The 19110-nt window shown below is 39.4% G+C and overlaps 1 protein-coding gene across 1 annotated transcript; it reads right to left on the reverse strand.

Annotated features, from left to right (window-relative positions):
• Window positions 8451–12383, reverse strand: MUCL1 (mucin like 1). The gene is made up of 4 exons (XM_018049088.1): window positions 12246–12383; window positions 11735–11770; window positions 9964–10224; window positions 8451–8649 (listed from the first exon to the last, which is right to left on the reverse strand). Exons 1-4 carry the CDS (start codon window positions 12301–12303, stop codon window positions 8615–8617), a joined length of 390 nt encoding a protein of 129 aa, XP_017904577.1. The 5' UTR covers window positions 12304–12383; the 3' UTR covers window positions 8451–8614.

The raw sequence follows: 19110 nt of genomic DNA on the forward strand, positions 1-19110 counted from the left end.
TCTTTTTCAGTTTCTTCAAAGGATCATTGATTATTAGTAACATATTATTCAGAAAATGAAGATCATGACATCCGGTCCCATCTATTTCCCATGAAATAGATGGGGAAACAGTGGAAACAGTGTCAGACTCTTTTTGGGGGGCTCCAAAATCACTGCAGATGGTGACTGCAGCCATGAAATTAAAAGACATCTACTCCTTAGAAGAAAAGTTATGACCAACCTAGATAGCATATTCAAAAGCAGAGACATTACTTTGCCGACTAAGGTCCGTCTAGTCAAGGCTATGGTTTTTCCAGTAGTCATGTATGGATGTGAGTGTTGGACTGTGAAGAAGGCTGAGTGCCGAAGAATTGATGCTTTGAAACTGTGGTGTTGGAGAAGACTCTGGAGAGTCCCTTGGACTGCAAGGAGATCCAACCAGTCCATTCTGAAGGAGATCAGCCCTGGGATTTCTTTGGAGGGAATGATGCTAAAGCTGAAACTCCAGTACTTTGGCCACCTCATGTGAAGAGTTGACTCATTGGAAAAGACTCTGATGCTGGGAGGGATTGTGGGCAGGAGGAGAAGGGGATGACAGAGGATGAGATGGCTGGATGGCATCACGGACTCTATGGACGTGAGTCTGAGTGAACTCTGGGAGTTGGTGATGGACCAGGAGGCCTGGTGTGCTGCGATTCATGGGGTTGCAAAGAGTCGGACACTACTGAGCGACTGAACTGAACTGAACATATTATTTCACCTCCACATATGTGTGTTGTTTGCATTTTTTTTTCTTCTTCTTGATTTATAGTTTCACAGCTTGTGGTGGCAAAAGATTCTTGGTATCATTTCAATTTTACAAATTTACTAAGGCCAGCGTATGATCAGTCCTGGAGAATATTCCTTGTACACTTGAAAAGAATGTGTACTTTACTGTTCTTGGATGAAAATTTCTACATTTATCTATTATATCCCCCTTGTCTAATGTGTCATTCATTGTCTCTTTTATGAAACATCTTCAATCATATAAGTGACACATTAGAGGCCCCTACTATTAATGAGTTACTATCACTTTCTCTATGTTGTTAATATTTGCTGTATCTATTTAAGTGGTCTTATTTCAGGTGCATTTATCTTTTCAGTTTTTTTATCTTTTTGGATTGACCCTTTGGTCATCATGTAATGTCCTTCATTATCTCTGTTAACAGTGTCTATTTTGGAGTCCATTTTTCTGATATAAGTATTGATACCCAGTCTTTATTTTGATTTCTTTTGTGCATGGAGTATCTTTTTTCATCACCTCCCTTTCAGCCTGTTGCTTGTCTTTGGGTCTGAAGTGAGTCTCCCATTGTAGCATATATATGGGTCTTGTTTCTGTATCAGTTCATTTACTATGTCTTTAAATGTTGTTATTGTTGTTCAGTCCCTAAATCGTGTCTGCCTTTTTGTGATCCCATCGACTGCAGTATGCAAGGCTTTCCTTTTCTTCACTATCACCCAGAATTTGTTCAAACTCATGTCCACTGAGTCAATGATGGCATCCAACCATCTCATCCTCAGTTATCCCCATCTCCTCCTGCCCTCAGTGTTTCCCAGCATCATGGTCTTTTCCATGAGCTGGCTCTTCGCATCAAGTGGCCAAAATATTGGAGCTTCAACTTCAGTATCAATGAATATTCAGGGTCAGTTTCCTTTAGGATTGACTGGTTTGATCTCCTTGCAGTCCAAGGGACTCTCAAGAGTCTTTCCAACACCACAGTTCAAAAGCATCAATGCTTCAGCACTCAGCCTTCTTTATGGTCCAAATCCCTCATCCGTACATGACTACTAGAAAACCGTAGCTTTGACTATGTACACCTTTGTCAGGAAATTGATGTCTCTGCTTTTCAATGCACTGTCTAGGTTTATCATGGCTTTCCTTCCAAGGAGGAACCATCTTTTAATTTCGTGGCTGCAGTCACCATACACAGTGATTTTGGAGCCCACAAAAGTAAAGTCTGTCACTGCTTCCACTTTTCCCCCCATCTATTTGCCATGAAGTGAGGGTACCGAATGCCGTGATCTTTGTTTCTTGATTGTTGACTTTTAAGCCATATTTTTCACTTTCTTCTTTCAGCTTCATCAAGAAGCTTTTTAGTTCCTCTTTTCTTTCTGCCATTAGACTGGTATCATCTGCATATCTGAGATTGTTGATATTTATCCTGGCAATCTTTATTCCAACTTTTGATTCTTCCAGCCTGGCATTTCACATGATGTACTCTACATAGAAGTTAAATAAGCAGGGTAACAAAATACAGCCTTGAAGTAATCCTTTCCCAATTTTGAACCAATCCTTTGTTCCATGTCCAGTTCTAACTGTTGTTTCTTGACCCTCATTTTCTCAGGGAACAGGTAAGGTGATCTGGTATTCCCATCTCTTTAAGAATTTTCCACAGTTTGCTGTGATCCACACAAAGGCTTTAGCATAGTCAATGAAGCAGAAGTCAGTATTTTTCTGGAATTCCAATGAATGTTGTCAGTTTGATCTCTGGTTCCTCTGCTTTTCTAAATCCAGCTTGTTCATCAGGAACCTCTCAGTTCACATACTACTGAGCATTACCTTGCTAGCATGAAATGAATGCAATCATACAATACCTTGAGCATTCTTTATCATTTCCTTCTTTGGGATTGAAATGAAAGCTGACCTTTTCCATATCTTTAATAGGAGCATTTAATCCAGTGATTTACAGTAATGATTGATATGTATGTGTTCACTGCCATTTTATAGTTGTTTGAGGGTTATTTTTGTAGTTCTTTTTTCTTTTTCTTTTGTTCTCTTCTTTTGTGACTTGGTCATCAGTGTTGTGTTTGGATTCTTTTTCGTTCTCTCTGTGTGTATGTACTTTCAGATCTTGGTCCCCTTGTGTTTTACAGGTAGTAGCCCATCTATATGTAATTAATTTAAGCTGCTGATCTCTTCGTTTGAAACATATCTTAAAATCCTGCAATGTGACTCTCCTCTCATCATTATGGTTTTTTCTATGGTTTTTAACATGCTATTTTACATCTGCTTTGTATATACCTCAACTGCTTGATGTGCACACAGATGATTCTACTGCCTTTGTCTTTTACTCTTCCTACTAACTTTATACGTGGCTGATTTGCTATCTATATTATATACTTATCATTACCATGTACTTTTCCTCTCTTAACTTGCATGTTTCTATTTGTGGCCTTTTCTTAGAGAAGCCTTATTAACACTTCTTATACAGCTAGTTTGGAGATTCTGAACTCTTTTATCTTTTGTCTGTAAAATTTTTCAGCCATCCATAAAATCTTAATGGGAGTTTTGCTATGTAAAGTATTCATAGTTGTAAGTTTTTCCTTTCCATCACTTTGAGCTAGGAGTCAGTGAAAATTACTACAAATCAAAAATGGTATCCATAATAGAGAAGAAGTGAAATCCTTCCCCTAAAATAAAAAACTTGAATTTAGGGTAGGTCTTGGTTATTTTCACTTCTACTTAATCTCTTTTTAGATGTCTTAGCCAGTGCAATAGGCAGGAAAAAAGAAATTTGAAAACCTTAGAAATAATGAGGGAAACTAAATTTACATACAGATAACATGGTTGTATATATGTATAATCACATACACACACATGTACAAATATGTGCTAGAAACAATAAGTAAAATAAGATCATGAGATAGAAAGCAGCTATATAAAATTCAAAGTTATGTCCACATGTTTCCTATGATCAAAATTGAAAAATTTGAAAACATTACTTAAAACAGCATCATTAATATATAGTTAATGATAGGTCAATTTATCAAAAAATAAGTGAGACTTCCACAGTGAATGCTAATTTACCTGGTGACTTTTGAGAAGAGGCAAATAGGATTTCTAGGTTAGGGGTATGATTTTGCCAAAACCACAAGAGTTCTGTGGTCTCGGCCTCTCTTGTTTATCAGTATGATCTGAAAAACATGACCACATGTTGCATAATTTGAGCAATGTCTCTGGTTTCTTCAACACACGTAATTCCCAGGAATTTCACAGATGGAATTAGGCCTTAAATATTACATGAAAACCACTACCATTAATTATCATACAAATAGGAAAGGACATTTCTTTTGTGCATATTCCTCTGAGAAAGTAGTTATCATGCTACGTAGTAATTTGACTTTAATGATTATGAACTCTAAATCTTATCTAACTAGATTATGGCAATATGCTAATAGACTTAACTATCTCTGTGGCAATAGAGTTAATGTACACAGATTTCAATCTCTGAAAATTCAAATTGTGCCTGAATGGACCGAGAAACTATTATAAAAGGGAAGGTGCTAATTGAAATACATCAGGGTTCACCAATTCCTCATGGACTGTTGCTATTCTTAAATATTCTTTTTCATAATTTTACCAACCCCCACACTTGCTACAGTAGAAATTGAAAGAGGCCAAAGCAGAGTTGCAAGCAAGGCTTGTACTGTAACATGCAGACAACTATCAAGTACATGTGCTTATTTCCTAAGAAGACTTTCCTGGGTTCTTAAAAGTGATAACAGAGACAGGTCTGAGAGGTTGAGCAGGGGGCTATAGCTGAGGTGGTCTGCCTGCCTCTTTGCTGGTGCTGTATGCAGGGTTCATGCACAGTACCTTGCTTTTGCTCCAGGCCCCTCAGGAGTGGCAGTTGGTCTAGGATGTTTTTGTATCTTACTGCTTCTATCCTTTTTGTATGTTACTGTCTGTCCCTTATACTTCCTTTGTATTCTCTTGCTGGAGAAGACCCCTTGTCCAGGTGCGAGCACTCTGGCAAAGGGTCCCAGGTCCCCAGGTCCCACCTTATCTCAATATTAAGTACAGCCAAAGCAGTCAGAAGACACACCTTGTTTGACCTTTAATAGTCTCCTCTGCCTATTATCAAGTAGCCAAAGAGAATTGTTTTCATATGTTTCCACATATAACATGAGAATATAGCACTATGTGTGGTTTTTGTATGTATATGAACAATGTGATTAAGTGAGACAGAGGAGCAGAAAGGAAGAGAGAGAAAAGAGAAAGGAGAAGAAATTTAATGTGAGAATCATCCAAATCCAAAGTAAAATGATACCAGATATTATGCAAGAATTGCTGGTTTTACATAGATACACCAATAACCATTTCTGAATGGCCAGATATACTCTTGTTGATTTGTAAATGAAGTTTTTAAACAACCAGGTTGTTCCAATTAGGTCAAATCTAAATATTGAAAAACTTAGGTAAGAATTCTTACAAGATATATTAATGTACCACTAATAAATTTCTGACTTAAGAGCTTTTAACTACAATCTCTTAACTTAATTTCCTTTTTCAATAAATCATTCAGTGCAATGATTCTCTGCAGGGGTAGGTGGAAGAGAATTGTTTTTCAAAAAGAAAAGAGATTTAGTAAGCACCAAATTCCAACCTTATCATTTCCTTAATCAGAGCATTAATGTTGCACTTCTTGGATTTTGCACTGCTTAATTTACTGATAGAGATAGTTCAGGCAATTTTATTTTATTTATTTTTTTTAAAATTTTAAAATCTTTAATTTTTACATGCGTTCCCAAACATGAACCCCCCTCCCACCTCCCTCCCCACAGCATCCCTCTGGGTCATCCCCGTGCACCAGCTCCAAGCATGCTGTATCCTGCATCAGACATAGACTGGCGATTCAATTCTTACATGATAGTATACATGTTAGAATGTCATTCTCCCAAATCATCCCACCCTCTCCCTCCCTCTGAGTCCAAAAGTCCATTATACACATCTGTGTCTCTTTCCCTGTCTTGCATACAGGGTCATCATTGCCATCTTCCTAAATTCCATATATATGTGTTAGTATACTGTATTGGTGTTTTTCTTTCTGGCTTACTTCACTCTGTATAATCGGCTCCAGTTTCGTCCATCTCATCAGAACTGATTCAAATGAATTCTTTTTTACGGCTGAGTAATACTCCATTGTGTATATGTACCACAGCTTTCTTATCCATTCATCTGCTGATGGACATCTAGGTTGTTTCCATGTCCTAGCTATTATAAACAGTGCTGCGATGAACATTGGGGTACATGTGTCTCTTTCAATTCTGGTTTCCTCGGTGTGTATGCCCAGCAGTGGGATTGCTGGGTCATAAGGTAGTTCCATTTGCAATTTTTTAAGGAATCTCCACACTGTTCTCCATAGTGGCTGTACTAGTTTGCATTCCCACCAACAGTGTAGGAGGGTTCCCTTTTCTCCACACCCTCTCCAGCATTTATTGCTTGCAGATTTTTGGATCACAGCCATTCTGACTGGTGTGAAGTGGTACCTCATTGTGGTTTTGATTTGCATTTCTCTAATAATGAGTGATGTTGAGCATCTTTTCATGTGTTTGTTAGCCATCCGTATGTCTTCTTTGGAGAAATGTCTATTTAGTTCTTTGGCCCACTTTTTGATTGGGTCGTTTATTTTTCTGGAATTGAGCTGCATAAGTTGCTTGTATATTTTTGAGATTAGTTGTTTGTCAGTTGCTTCATTTGCTATTATTTTCTCCCATTCAGAAGGCTGTCTTTTCACCTTGCTTATATTTTCCTTTGTTGTGCAGAAGCTTTTAATTTTAATTAGATCCCATTTGTTCATTTTTGCTTTTATTTCCAGAATTCTGGGAGGTGGATCATAGAGGATCCTGCTGTGATTTATGTCTGAGAGTGTTTTGCCTATGTTCTCCTCTAGGAGTTTTATAGTTTCTGGTCTTACATTTAGATCTTTAATCCATTTTGAGTTTATTTTTGTGTGGGGTGTTAGAAAGTGATCTAGTTTCATTCTTTTACAAGTGGTTGACCAGTTTTCCCAGCACCACTTGTTAAAGAGATTGTCTTTACTCCATTGTATATTCTTGCCTCCTTTGTCAAAGATAAGGTGTCCATATGTGTGTGGATTTATCTCTGGGCTTTCTATTTTGTTCCATTGATCTATATGTCTGTCTTTGTGCCAGTACCATACTGTCTTGATGACTGTGGCTTTGTAGTAGAGCCTGAAGTCAGGCAAGTTGATTCCTCCAGTTCCATTCTTCTTTCTCAAGATTGCTTTGGCTATTCGAGGTTTTTTGTATTTCCATACAAATCTTGAAATTATTTGTTCTAGTTCTGTGAAAAATGTTGCTGGTAGCTTGATAGGGAGTGCATTGAATTTGTAAATTGCTTTGGGTAGTATACTCATTTTCACTATATTGATTCTTCCGATCCATGAACATGGTATATTTCTCCATCTATTAGTGTCCTCTTTGATTTCTTTCATCAGTGTTTTATAGTTTTCTATATATAGGTCTTTAGTTTCTTTAGGTAGATATATTCCTAAGTATTTTATTCTTTTCGTTGCAATGGTGAATGGAATTGTTTCCTTAATTTCTTTTTCTACTTTCTCATTATTCGTGTATAGGAATGCAAGGGATTTCTGTGTGTTGATTTTATATCCTGCAACTTTACTATATTTTAAAGGTTCTCTTAGCAAGACCTCCCCAAATGAGGCTTTATTACACCCAGCAAATTTCCCAAGTGAGGACAAGGTGCCACACCTTGTTCTTATATAAAGTCCCTCCCAATTATACATTCAGATGTCAAAGCCCACTAGTCAAGAAACCACTGTGGTTGAGTTCAGTTGGGTTAGTACTCATTGCAGTGAGGAGAATATAAACCATGGGAAATCAGAGAGGTGCCTTAGACCTTGGGTGTTAGAAAGGACTTCTTACAGAACTGGGGCCTGTGTGAGGTGATTTGGGGGAAGGTTGAGGGAAGCACCCCTCTGCTCTGCATTGGTGATTCAAGGGAGCATCACTTACGCTGTGACTGAGTGTCTTAACAAACCTTATCTGGAGCAGAAGAGAATAGAGGGAAGCCAAAGCTCTAATAGTAAATGAAGTTGCAGTCATGCTTTAGCTAGGAGAGGGAGATATTTGGTGTTTTATGGTTTTGGACTGACCGTGTTTTTGTCTGTACTGAAGACTGCCAATATGATGAACTGGTCAAATTTATAGAAGTGACTGTGTGCCCTTCTCTGATGTTGGTGTTTTGCGAGAGTGTTTGTATCCAACAAGAGCAAGTCATTTCCAAGCTGTGAGCCTAGGCCGGGTCCTAACAATTCCGAACCCCAGGAGTGGCAGGCCAGTTCCCAGACCTCAGGACTGCTTCCGTCTTTCTCACTTGCTAAGTCACACCAACTAGAGTAATTATGGGTCAGTCGATAGCAGAGCTTGGTGGAATCAAAGTGGACCTTTATACCTAGGAAATATTGATCCACATAGAGAAAGCTCTAGTCACCAGGAATATACACAAGGATTGTGACTTGTTTTTAAAAATTAGATAAATATGTAGGAGGTCCACTTATTTACAGTAATATAGGCAAGAGCTGGGTAAGATTCAAAGTATCTATCACTTGACATAACTATTGGATGACTGCTCGGCCGACAGCTAAAAAAATAAGTACTATTTTTGATGTCACTCATCATTTTATTTGAATGAATAGAAACTGATTAGAGATAAGAGCGATATGACAGGGCTGGAAAGTACTAGCAGTGAAACAAATCAAGGGGCATTCTGGCCAAATCCAGTAGGATCAGATATAGAAGGCTGAGGCTGATTCCATCTCAGTGATAACTTTTAGCAGAAAATGAACCTAAGCCATGGGTTAAAACCTGAAACAGAAAAAAAATATTGTGAAGAGGTTTTCCAAAAAGAACGAACAGTGTGTTTCCCTTCCTGGGACCCTGCAAGACTGAAAAATGTCAAATGACACTGAATTCAGTGGAATCAAAAAGGGATGAAATTTGTATTCCTGGAAGATAAACACCTAACTCCCATCCAGAGGCAATGGGACATGCAGGCTGGGATGGAAACGTAGGTCAGCAGGAAGTTTAGAGAAAACAGAGAGACATCCAATGTGGATTAGTTCTTCGTGTATATGGCACAAACCAATGCAGCCTTCTTCTGATAAGAGACAATTATTCATAATCTCACCCATAGGCTATGCAATATAGAACTTAGAGGTGGGTGCCAAGCATCGTCTCAGACACAGAAAGAGTATAATGCAGTATTTCAAAGGTTCCTCATGTCTTTCCTTGTTTATGAAAAGTCCATACCTTTTTCTGACTGCATAATGCTCTGGGAAAAGTTTTATTGTAATTTTTAATTTTGTTATCTTTAAAATATTTATTTCATAGCATTGCTGTGATTTAAATTACATTATATATGTGAAGTTATAACACATTCTCTGTCATATATTCAGAATCAATCACATTTGTCATTGATTTTACTAGGCTGTTGAAAGAGAGAATCGAACCAGAAATAGGAAGACTGTACCCTAGACCCTCAATGGATTTCCACATTCCGAGAAATACCCTGAATGATACTCAAAAAACTATCTACATAATGATAGTTATAATGCTATTTTCTAATTTTTGAATATTCTTTAAAAGAAACAAAGACCTTTCTGGTAGAAAAAAGCAAACATAAAGAAGTTCCTGGCTTCAGGGAGACCCATATTTTGGTCTTTCCAGTGTCAATTCTGCTAAAGATGAATTTTGCCTGTTAGGGGCCAGTATTTCCAGAGCCACACAGGTGAAATTGGTAAACAAGAAACTGCAGACTTCCGGCAGCCCCGATGTCTCTCTGAGACTCAATTTGTAAATCCACAAGGAATTAGGGAATAAAGAGAAGATAACAGGGCTTTTCTCATGACTTCTTCTGTCCCCTGCTGCTGCTGCTGCTAAGTCACTTCAGTCGTGTCCGACTTTGTGCGACCCCATAGAGGCAGCCCACCAAGGTTTCCCCATCCCTGGGATTCTCCAGGCAAGAACACTAGAGTGGGTTGCCATTTCCTTCTGCAAATGCATGAAAGTGAAAGTGAAGTTGGTCAGTCATGTCCGCATCTTCTGCCCCCTAAATATAGTCTAATCTGAGAATAGGGAACACAGCAAACCCATAAAAATGTACTCAAAGCGTAAACTTACGAAAATAAAGGAGGCACTGTTCATAGGACGTGGGGGTCTTGGCAGCAGTGGTGGTTGTGGCAGCCGCAGTGGATGTGGTGGGAGCAGCCGTGGATGTGGCGGCAGCGGAGGTTGTGGTGGGAGCGGCCGTGGATGTGGCGGCAGCGGAGGTTGTGGTGGGAGCGGCCGTGGATGTGGCGGCAGCCGTGGTTGTGGCGGCAGCCGTGGACTCCGTGGCGGCAGCAGAGGTGGTGGTGGGATCAACAGTGGTTGTATCAGAGGCTGAAATTAGGACACATTGCAGTCAAGACATTTGATTCTTCCTCAGGCAATAAAATTTGTGCTGCCCAAGTCTAGACATGCTTTTCTCATTCTGAATTCTTCTCTGCAAATGATATCAATACTGTCACACCATGCTCTGGCTACCAACTCTGCTTGAGAAGTGGTATCTCCTTTCTATGCATGCAATAAAATCACTTGCCACAGATTCCTGTGTGAAAGGGGGGGCATATTTGTCTCACATTTGGAGGGCACAAGATTCCATGTACTACAGCACTACTTGTGAGAGCCCCTTAGAAATAATGGGATATATTTGTATTATTCTGATAATAATAAAGCTAAGCAAAGGCTCTGTCGCCTACCCTGTATTCAAAGGGAACATGCCAAGATTGATGAGATTTATTTCCCCCTACAGAGCAAACAGCAAGTCAGACCCCTAAACTGTGAGCTAAATCCACCTCAACACCATCTCCATACCCACACTCTAGCCAGGCTGTCTCAGGCCTCATGTGGGAGAGAGAATATTTTTTAAGGGGAACCCCACATGGCACATGTGGCATAGTGTATGAAGTCAAACAAGAGTCAGTGCCCTCTTGCACAGAGAACCCAAGTCCCCAAGCTGTGGAGGCTGAAGAGAGGGCTCTTCAGGATGCCTGACACACACAGCATAGAATGGGCAGGATGCTGTGGAGAAAGCCCAAGAATGACTAGGAGTTTGGTCCACATCCTTGGGATTCACTTTAAAGAAGAGACAGAAACCTCAGCCTGGGAACTAGGCATTGATGCCATTACAAATCTCAAAGCTTAGAGCCCTTCTTCTACCTGATGCCTACATTACACATCCTGTATCCTGCCCTCCCTGTGAGCCTAACACCCTCATTTCTGCATCACTTTCAGGCTGTACATTCTCTTCCTTCCTTCAGGCCTCTCCCTGAAACAATGGCCATGTATTCAATCCTTCAAATCAGCATAACCAGAAAGATTTTCATGCACCTTCCCAAAATTCTCAGGTCACAACATCAGACCACATCCTCTTGTTCTTTTGCTGGAGAAAAATCAATGATTGACCCAAAATTTTTGTAAATCCATGCAAGAGACTTAATATTATCAAATGCTGTATAAAACATAAGCTGATTTTTATGTTTCCATGAATTTCTTCGTAGCTCAGTTAGTAAAGAATCCACCTGCAATGCAGGAATCCGTCTGCAGTGCAGGAGACCCTGGTTTGATTCCTGGGTCCAGAAGATCTTCTGGAGAAGGAAATGGCATCCTGCTCCAGTATTCTTGCCTGGAAAATGCCATGGACAGAGGAGCCTTGCAGGCCACAGCCCATGGGGTCGCAAAGAGTCAGAAATGACTTAGCGACTAAACCATGAATTTTTATATGAGGAACAATACTTTCCCAGGCTTTTTCATAGAATTCTTATAACCTGTCTCTCGTGCAAGCTCTGACATGAGACTGGGATGGAAACGGTCACTGTAAGAAGGAGATGAAGCACAAGTGCAAACTCACCAGGAGAAGAATCAGCAGGAACTTCTGTTGTATCCTCTGAAAGAGAAAAGGGAAGAACAGGATGTGCACTGAACACCAGTTTTGGGTATGGAGAGAGTAAGAATATGGACAATGGCGCAGGCTTCCACGGATGAATCCCTTTAGCCTTTGGTACACACATTGAGGGGGAAAAAATGCACAGATAATATAAAACCCCACAAACCCATAATATGCGATCACTTTTGCTTTCCTGAAATAAACCTCTGATTTTACATACTTTAAATAGATTTGACTGACTCTAACCATGAAGCTGGGGTCCAAGGTTAGAACTGAACAAAGATCTGACTGAATTAGGAAAAGCCAAAGAGTAGAGTCAACTCAATCATGAATGGTCTATGAAAATGGCAATGGAACAGGGGAATGGAGTAGAGGACAGGAGGGGCCGTAATTCTAGACTCCTGCAAGCCCACTTCCACACAGCTTGATGTACTGCTCATCAAAACCTTGTTTTCCGGTAAGAATCTTTACGTACGGCCAGAAACCAGGAAGGTGGAAACTGCCACCAGTGCCAGGAACACCAAAAACTTCATGGTGGTCAGTGGTAGAGCAGGCAGCACAGAGAGGAAAGCTTCAGAATTCAGAGGAAGATAGGACTCCGACTCTAGGATTCCACATCCTGACATTATATAGGCAGAGGGTGCCAATCAGAAGCTGCAAGACCAGAATCCAGGTTCGTTCATGCCAGGAATATTGGTTGGTGCTCAGAGAAACCACTGGAAAATCAGCAGCATAGCCAGAGGCTCTTGGAAATCATAACATCAATCCCTTGATTCTGACACAGCCTTTAATTCAAGAGTTTGCCATATTAAAGATTTTATAGGCATCAACTTCTCCAGGCTTCCTCTTGGCTCGTGATATAGACTGACACCATGATTACCAACCACACACCCAGCCTTCTCGATTTACTCAAATCTGCAGTGGTCTTTTCAGAGACTTTCAGACACTTTTGAAGCTTACTCAGCCATTGTCTCCTCAAAAAAGATTAATCAGGATGCAATAGGCTGATTGAAGAACCGTCCTCTTTAGAGGGGCTGTGCATTCCTCATGCTATCGCCTCCCTCCTGCACACAGAGATCAGGTCAGATGACACACAGGGAGAGCTCAGCATTGGTAAGATTTTTCTCAATCTAAATGTGTCTTGTGAAAAGTTTCAAAGTCAAAGAGAAAGAAAAGAGAAAGTTTAACACTTTATGAATCTATTGCAGCAATTCATTCATTCTACAAATATTCATTGAGTGACTTGTTGCTGTTCAGTCGCTCAGGCATGTCCGACTCTTTGCGACCCCATGGACTGCAGCACGCCAGGCTTCCCTGTCCTTCACTATCTCCTGGAGTTTGTTCAAACTCATGTCCATTGAGTTGGTGATGCCATCCAACCATCTCCTCTTCTGTCATTCCCTTCTCCTCCTGCCTTCAATCTTTCCCAGCATCAGGGTCTTTTCCAATGAGTCAGCCTTCTGCCTCAGGTGGCCAAAGTATTGGAGTTTCAGTTTCAGCATCAGTCTTTTCAATGAATATTCAGGGTTGATTTCTTTTAGGACTGACTGGTTGGATCTCCTTGCAGTCCAAGGGACTCTCAAGAGCCTTCTCCAACACACAGTTTGAGAGCATCAATTCTTCGGCGCTCAGCCTTCTTTATGGTCCACCACCTCCATACATGACTACTGAAAAAAACCGTAGCTTTGACTATACAGACCTTTGTAGGCAAAGTAATATCTGCGCTTTTTAATACACTGTCTGGGTTTGTCATTGCTTTTCTTCCAAGGAACAAGCGTCTTTCGATTTTATGGCTGCAGTCACTGTCCACAGTGATTTTGAAACCCAAGAAAATAAAGTCTGTCACTATTTCCATTGTTTCCCCATCTATTTGCTATGAAGTGGTGGGACTGGATGCCATGATCTTCGTTCTTTGAATGTTGAGTTTTAAGCTAGCTTTTTCACTCTCCTCTTTCACCTTCATCAAGAAGCTCTTTAATTCCTCTTCTCTTGCTGCCATAAGGGTGGTGTCATCTTAGAGAAACAATGAACAAATTGCACAAAAATCCCATGCTACGCATCTTATTGTGCAAATTCATACACAAGAAAGTAAACAGGAAGAGTGGGAGGGAGAGGGGATGCAAGGAAGGAAAGGAGAAGAAAAGACGGAAAAGGAAAGGAAGAAACATGAAGGAAAGAGATATTTTGTATGTAATGTTACTGGCCTAATAAGTAATAATACAGAGAAGAAGAAAGGAAAGAGTTTTTGGAGATGAAAAGGGAGGTTATACTTTTAGATAAAGTAACCCAGAAAGGCTTATTAAATCCACAATGTTAAACTAAAATGAAGTGCAGTCAACAACTCAAATTAAATCCATAATGCATCTCCAAAATTTTTACTACTGCCTTTTCCATCACTTAATTATTTTTAGAATTTTTATTATGAACCAAAAAATGGAAGTATATATAAGAATGCAAAATTTACCACATCATCTAATGCAATGAGATAACTGACGTTACTCCTTGGGTAATTATATATTTGCTAAACACATTTCTGCTCATGTGAAGTCATGCTCCTCCATGCCTGACATTGCACACTCACTATTAGCACCACCAGAAAACACCTGTTAAGTGAATTGCTTCAGGTTCCCCTTGTAACAGACAAATGTGTTTATAAACAAATGTGTATATATACAAATGTATGTATTTATGTTTCTTAAAAAATGATATACCAAATGGCATTACATTCTGGACTATTCTTCCTCATTGTGCAGACAGCCTTACACCTTTGAAATCAAAGTCAGCCAGTATATCTAGTATGTAATTTCTTCCAGTGGCTTCATTATGTCATAATTGACTCTAGCATTCCCTGTGGGTGGAAACAGGTCATTTCTAGTTTTTTGCTACTATTAATCATGAAGCCAAAGATATGCTTTTAAAATGATATTTACCAAATTTTTTGTATCAGTGCTCTAGATTGCCAGAGGTTTTTGAATAAATTATATGTATATTTTTGTTAAACTGTACAAAATTGCTTTCCTAAAAGACTCTAAAAATTAATATTAACAGAAACAAAACTAGGAGCACATCTTTCCAACCTTCTTGCCAGCGGTAAATTTACCTCAGTTTAATCTTGCCAACTTGATAATGTCAAAAGCAGTGTTTATTATACTCTTTTGCATTTCCTGGATGATTATAAATAGAGCATATTCCATGTGTTTATTGACCATTTAAACTTCCTCTTCTGAGATTTACCTATTCAAATCTATTCTGTTTTGTTTTCCTATCATTTTAAGGATTTATGATACATAATAAATTTTAGCATTCTTTACCTTTTATACAAATCACAGTTTTCCAACCTAACCCATATGTTTTAATTTTATTCACAATAAATATTAGAGGTTTTAAATTCAAGTAGTTGTTTCATCTTGATCCAATTTCTATATTAAGCAATTTTAAAAATATATGACTGGGACATCTTAAATTTGTGACATTTTAATATTCCTTCATGCAAATGTTCCATCTCTTTCTAATCTCTGGATTTCCCCACTGATTACAAACCTGGCCCCAGTTACCTATGTGTGCACTCTGAACTGGATCGTTTAATAAGGGAGCAAAACACTGAGAGGAAGCCAAAAAAGAAGCCTCAATATGGCTGGAGTTCTTACAGGGGAGCATCAGGGACTTGGTCCAATTCAGACTGCTCACCAATTGCCATACACCACACAGAAGCTGGAAGATTCTGCAGCAGTGATGGACTGGGATGGGCAATGACACAGCTGTTTCCAATAACCCAGCATTCACCAGACACAGACTAGCAAGGGGATAGGATACGAGTTTATAACAGAGAAGAGAGGTGAAGAGACGCCTTGGGGTGATGATCATCTTCTATTCTTCCATCAGAGGAGCTGAGAAGCACACAGGGCTGCGCAGTGACTGTCCAACATTAGAAATGTGAATGCACGCACTAAGCACGGTGTGCAGACACAGCGCATTTCCGCTACTCATCAATGCCTTTGTCTGTTGTCATCCATTATCACTGTTCATCTCAACTTAAGCACCTCTTCATGGAAGTCTCCAATGGCTTTCAAACTAAAGGAATCCTCAACTTGTGTGCAGATAATTTGATTCTATATTCATCACAATATTTATCACTCGGATATTTTTTTGTCTTACTGTTTCTTTGATCATGGATTCTCTGGTTTTCTGTCCCCGTCAAGAAAACAAGCTCGAAGAGAAAAAAAAAAAAGTTGTCGACTCTATCAAGATCTAGAAGAATGCCCCTGGATTAGGCTCTTGATAAATGTGAGTTATCTAGAATGAATGATGGAATGAGTGAATAAATGAGTGAAATAATGAGTGAAAAACAAATCATATAATACGCATAACACAAAAGGGAGGTCTTTAAGGAAGGTATTAGGAGGAAGTATAATGTGAAAACAAAAGGTTAAGTAGCATGTGGGGGAGACCTTGGAAGAGACCCTCAGGCTATGAATGTGAGTTAAGATATGAAATAAACAACAAAAAAATATTAATTAGAGAGGAATCCCATAAACAGAATAAACTAGGGAAGAATTCCAGTGGTGTTTGTGTACAAAGATTCTTTATTGACTCAAAATTATATAGTCACAAAAATATGGATATATAGGGTTACACAAAAAAACAGCATGCAGTTACACATGAAGATAGGAATTCTACACACAGGTGAAGCATAGTCACTACTCAGCTGGACCTGGAAAACCTCAAAAGAGTTCCTGTACTGAAAATTCAGGAAAGATCTTTCCAAACCTCCCCTGAGTTCGTTATTCAACTGTCAAGAAAGATCTCTCCTAAGCAAATTCTCTCCACTGTTTACTTTCTGTAATTAAGGAAAAGAAATTCCAAACTGTTTCCCAGTTTTCATTCTTTTCCCAATCTAGGCTCATCACACTCACTGGTTCATATCAATTCCCTATAAGTGCCGCTCTTGTTCCCATAAATTTTAAATGGATGCTCCATGGTGAAAAACACAGAAAACCAAAAAATGCTCTTCCATGAACCAAAACAATCAGAAGAAATATTATACTAGTTTTATCACTTTACTTTTTTTCTCCATTTCTCTGAGGATACTCCACTGTTTCTTCTTCATTTATTATCTTTTGCTTTCTTTTTCTGAGTGTCTTTTCCAGAATCTCCTGTTATCACTTTACTTTTTTTCTCTCTTTCTCTGGGAATAGTCTACTGTTTCATCTTCATTTATTATCTTTTATATTCTTTTTCTTTTTCTGAGTATCTTTTTCAGAATCTTATGTTATCACTTTTTTATTTTTCTCCATTTCTCTGGGTGTATGCCACTGTTTCTTCTTCATTTATTATCTTTTGGAATTCTTTTTCTGAGTATCTTTTCCAGAAACTCTTTCTCCAAGTCTCTCTATCTCTCTGGAAGTGTTTGTCACACACTGTTTGTCTATAGCTCCCATTATCCTTTACCTTCATCCAAACTTGACTAACAAAGTGCCTTTATTTTATTTAGGTAAATTTTACAGGCTGTGCAACGTTCTCCAGCTTCCCAAACCCTGTCCTGATCATATGAAAATAAATACACACTGAGACCGTCCTCCCTGACACCTTGGGGAAACATCCTTCTGAATACTCTGTTTGGCTTACCCTGGAATACTTACATAAGCACCCATTTTCCTCGTCCTCAGCCCCTTCAATCCTCACACTTACACTTTCAGCCTTTGACCATCACATTACCCTCCTGGACATCTGAAAACACTTCTACTACCAGAGTGTCCTTCCTGACACCTGAGGGCAGTATGGTTATGAATGTGGTACCAAGCAGGCCTTGGAATACATTCAGTCCTCCTCCTCTGGCTCAGCTCCGTTTGAAAGTGAAAAGTGAGAATGAAAGTCACTCAGTCGTGTCCTGCTGTTTGCAACCCCATGGACTATACAGTCCATGGAATTCTCAGCTCCCTTTACCCTAAAACATATCCTAGTCTTCCGTCATCATACTTGCTGGAATTTACTTTGCACACAATCAAGTATTAATTTAAAAACCTGATCAAGTTATTGGACATTCTATTAACTTTTATCTGGAATTACTGTTAAATTACTCAGCACCGCTGCCAGAAAAAACAGTTACAGATTTGAAGAGAGGAACAGAGAGATTGTGGGTTGAGAGTAATGCATAACGAAACTTTAAGAATCCATCAGTTTAAAAAAAAAATTATTGTAGTATATATGATTTGCAATGTTATATTACTTTCAGGTATGCAACATAGTAATTTGACTGTGTGGATCACAATAAACTGTGGAAAATTCTGAGAGAAATGGGAATACCAGACCACCTGCCTGCCTCTTTAGAAATCTGTATGCAGATCAGGAAGCAACAGTTAGAACTGGACATGGAACAACAGACTGGTTCCAAATAGGAAAAGGAGTACGTCAAGGCTGTATATTGTCACCCTGCTTATTTAACTTCTATGCAGAGTGCATCATGAGAAACGCTGGACTGGAAGAAACACAAGCTGGAATCAAGATTGCCGGGAGAAATATCAATAACCTCAGATATGCAGATGACACCACCCTTATGGCAGAAAATGAAGAGGAGCTAAAAAGCCTCTTGATGAAAGTGAAAGAGGAGAGTGAAAAAGTTGACTTAAAGCTCAACATAAAGAAAACTAAGATCATGGCATCCAGTCCCATCACTTCATGGGAAATAGATGGGGAAACAGTGAAAATAGTGTCAGATTTTATTTTTTAGGGCTCCAAAATAACTGCAGATGGTGACTGCAGCCATGAAATTAAAAGACACTTACTCCTTGGAAGAAAAGTTATGACCAACCTAGATAGCATATTCAAAAGCAGAGACATTACTTTGCCGACTAAGGTCCATCTAGTCAAGGCTATGGTTTTTCCAGTGGTCATGTATGGATGTGAGAGTTGGACTGTGAAGAAGGCTGAGCGCCGAAGAATTGATGCTTTTGAACTGTGGTGTTGGAGAAGACTCTTGAGAATCCCTTGGACTGCAAGGAGATCCAACCAGTCCATTCTGAAGGAGATCAGCCCTGGGATTTCTTTGGAAGGAATGATGCTAAAGCTGAAACTCCAGTACTTTGGCCACCTCATGCGAAGAGTTGACTCATTGGAAAAGACTTTGATGCTGGGAGGGATCGGAGGCAGGAGGAGAAGGGGATGACAGGATGAGATGGCTGGATGGCATCCCTGACTCGATGGACATGAGTCTGAGTGAACTCCGGGAGTTGGTGATGGACAGGGAGGCCTGGCGTGCTGCGACTCATGGGGTTGCAAAGAGTCAGACATGACTGAGCGACTGAACTGAACTGATACATTATTTCGCTCAATTTACAGTTATA

This window comes from Capra hircus, chromosome 5 (genome assembly GCF_001704415.2).
Source record: "Capra hircus breed San Clemente chromosome 5, ASM170441v1, whole genome shotgun sequence".
Lineage (NCBI taxonomy): Eukaryota > Metazoa > Chordata > Mammalia > Artiodactyla > Bovidae > Capra > Capra hircus.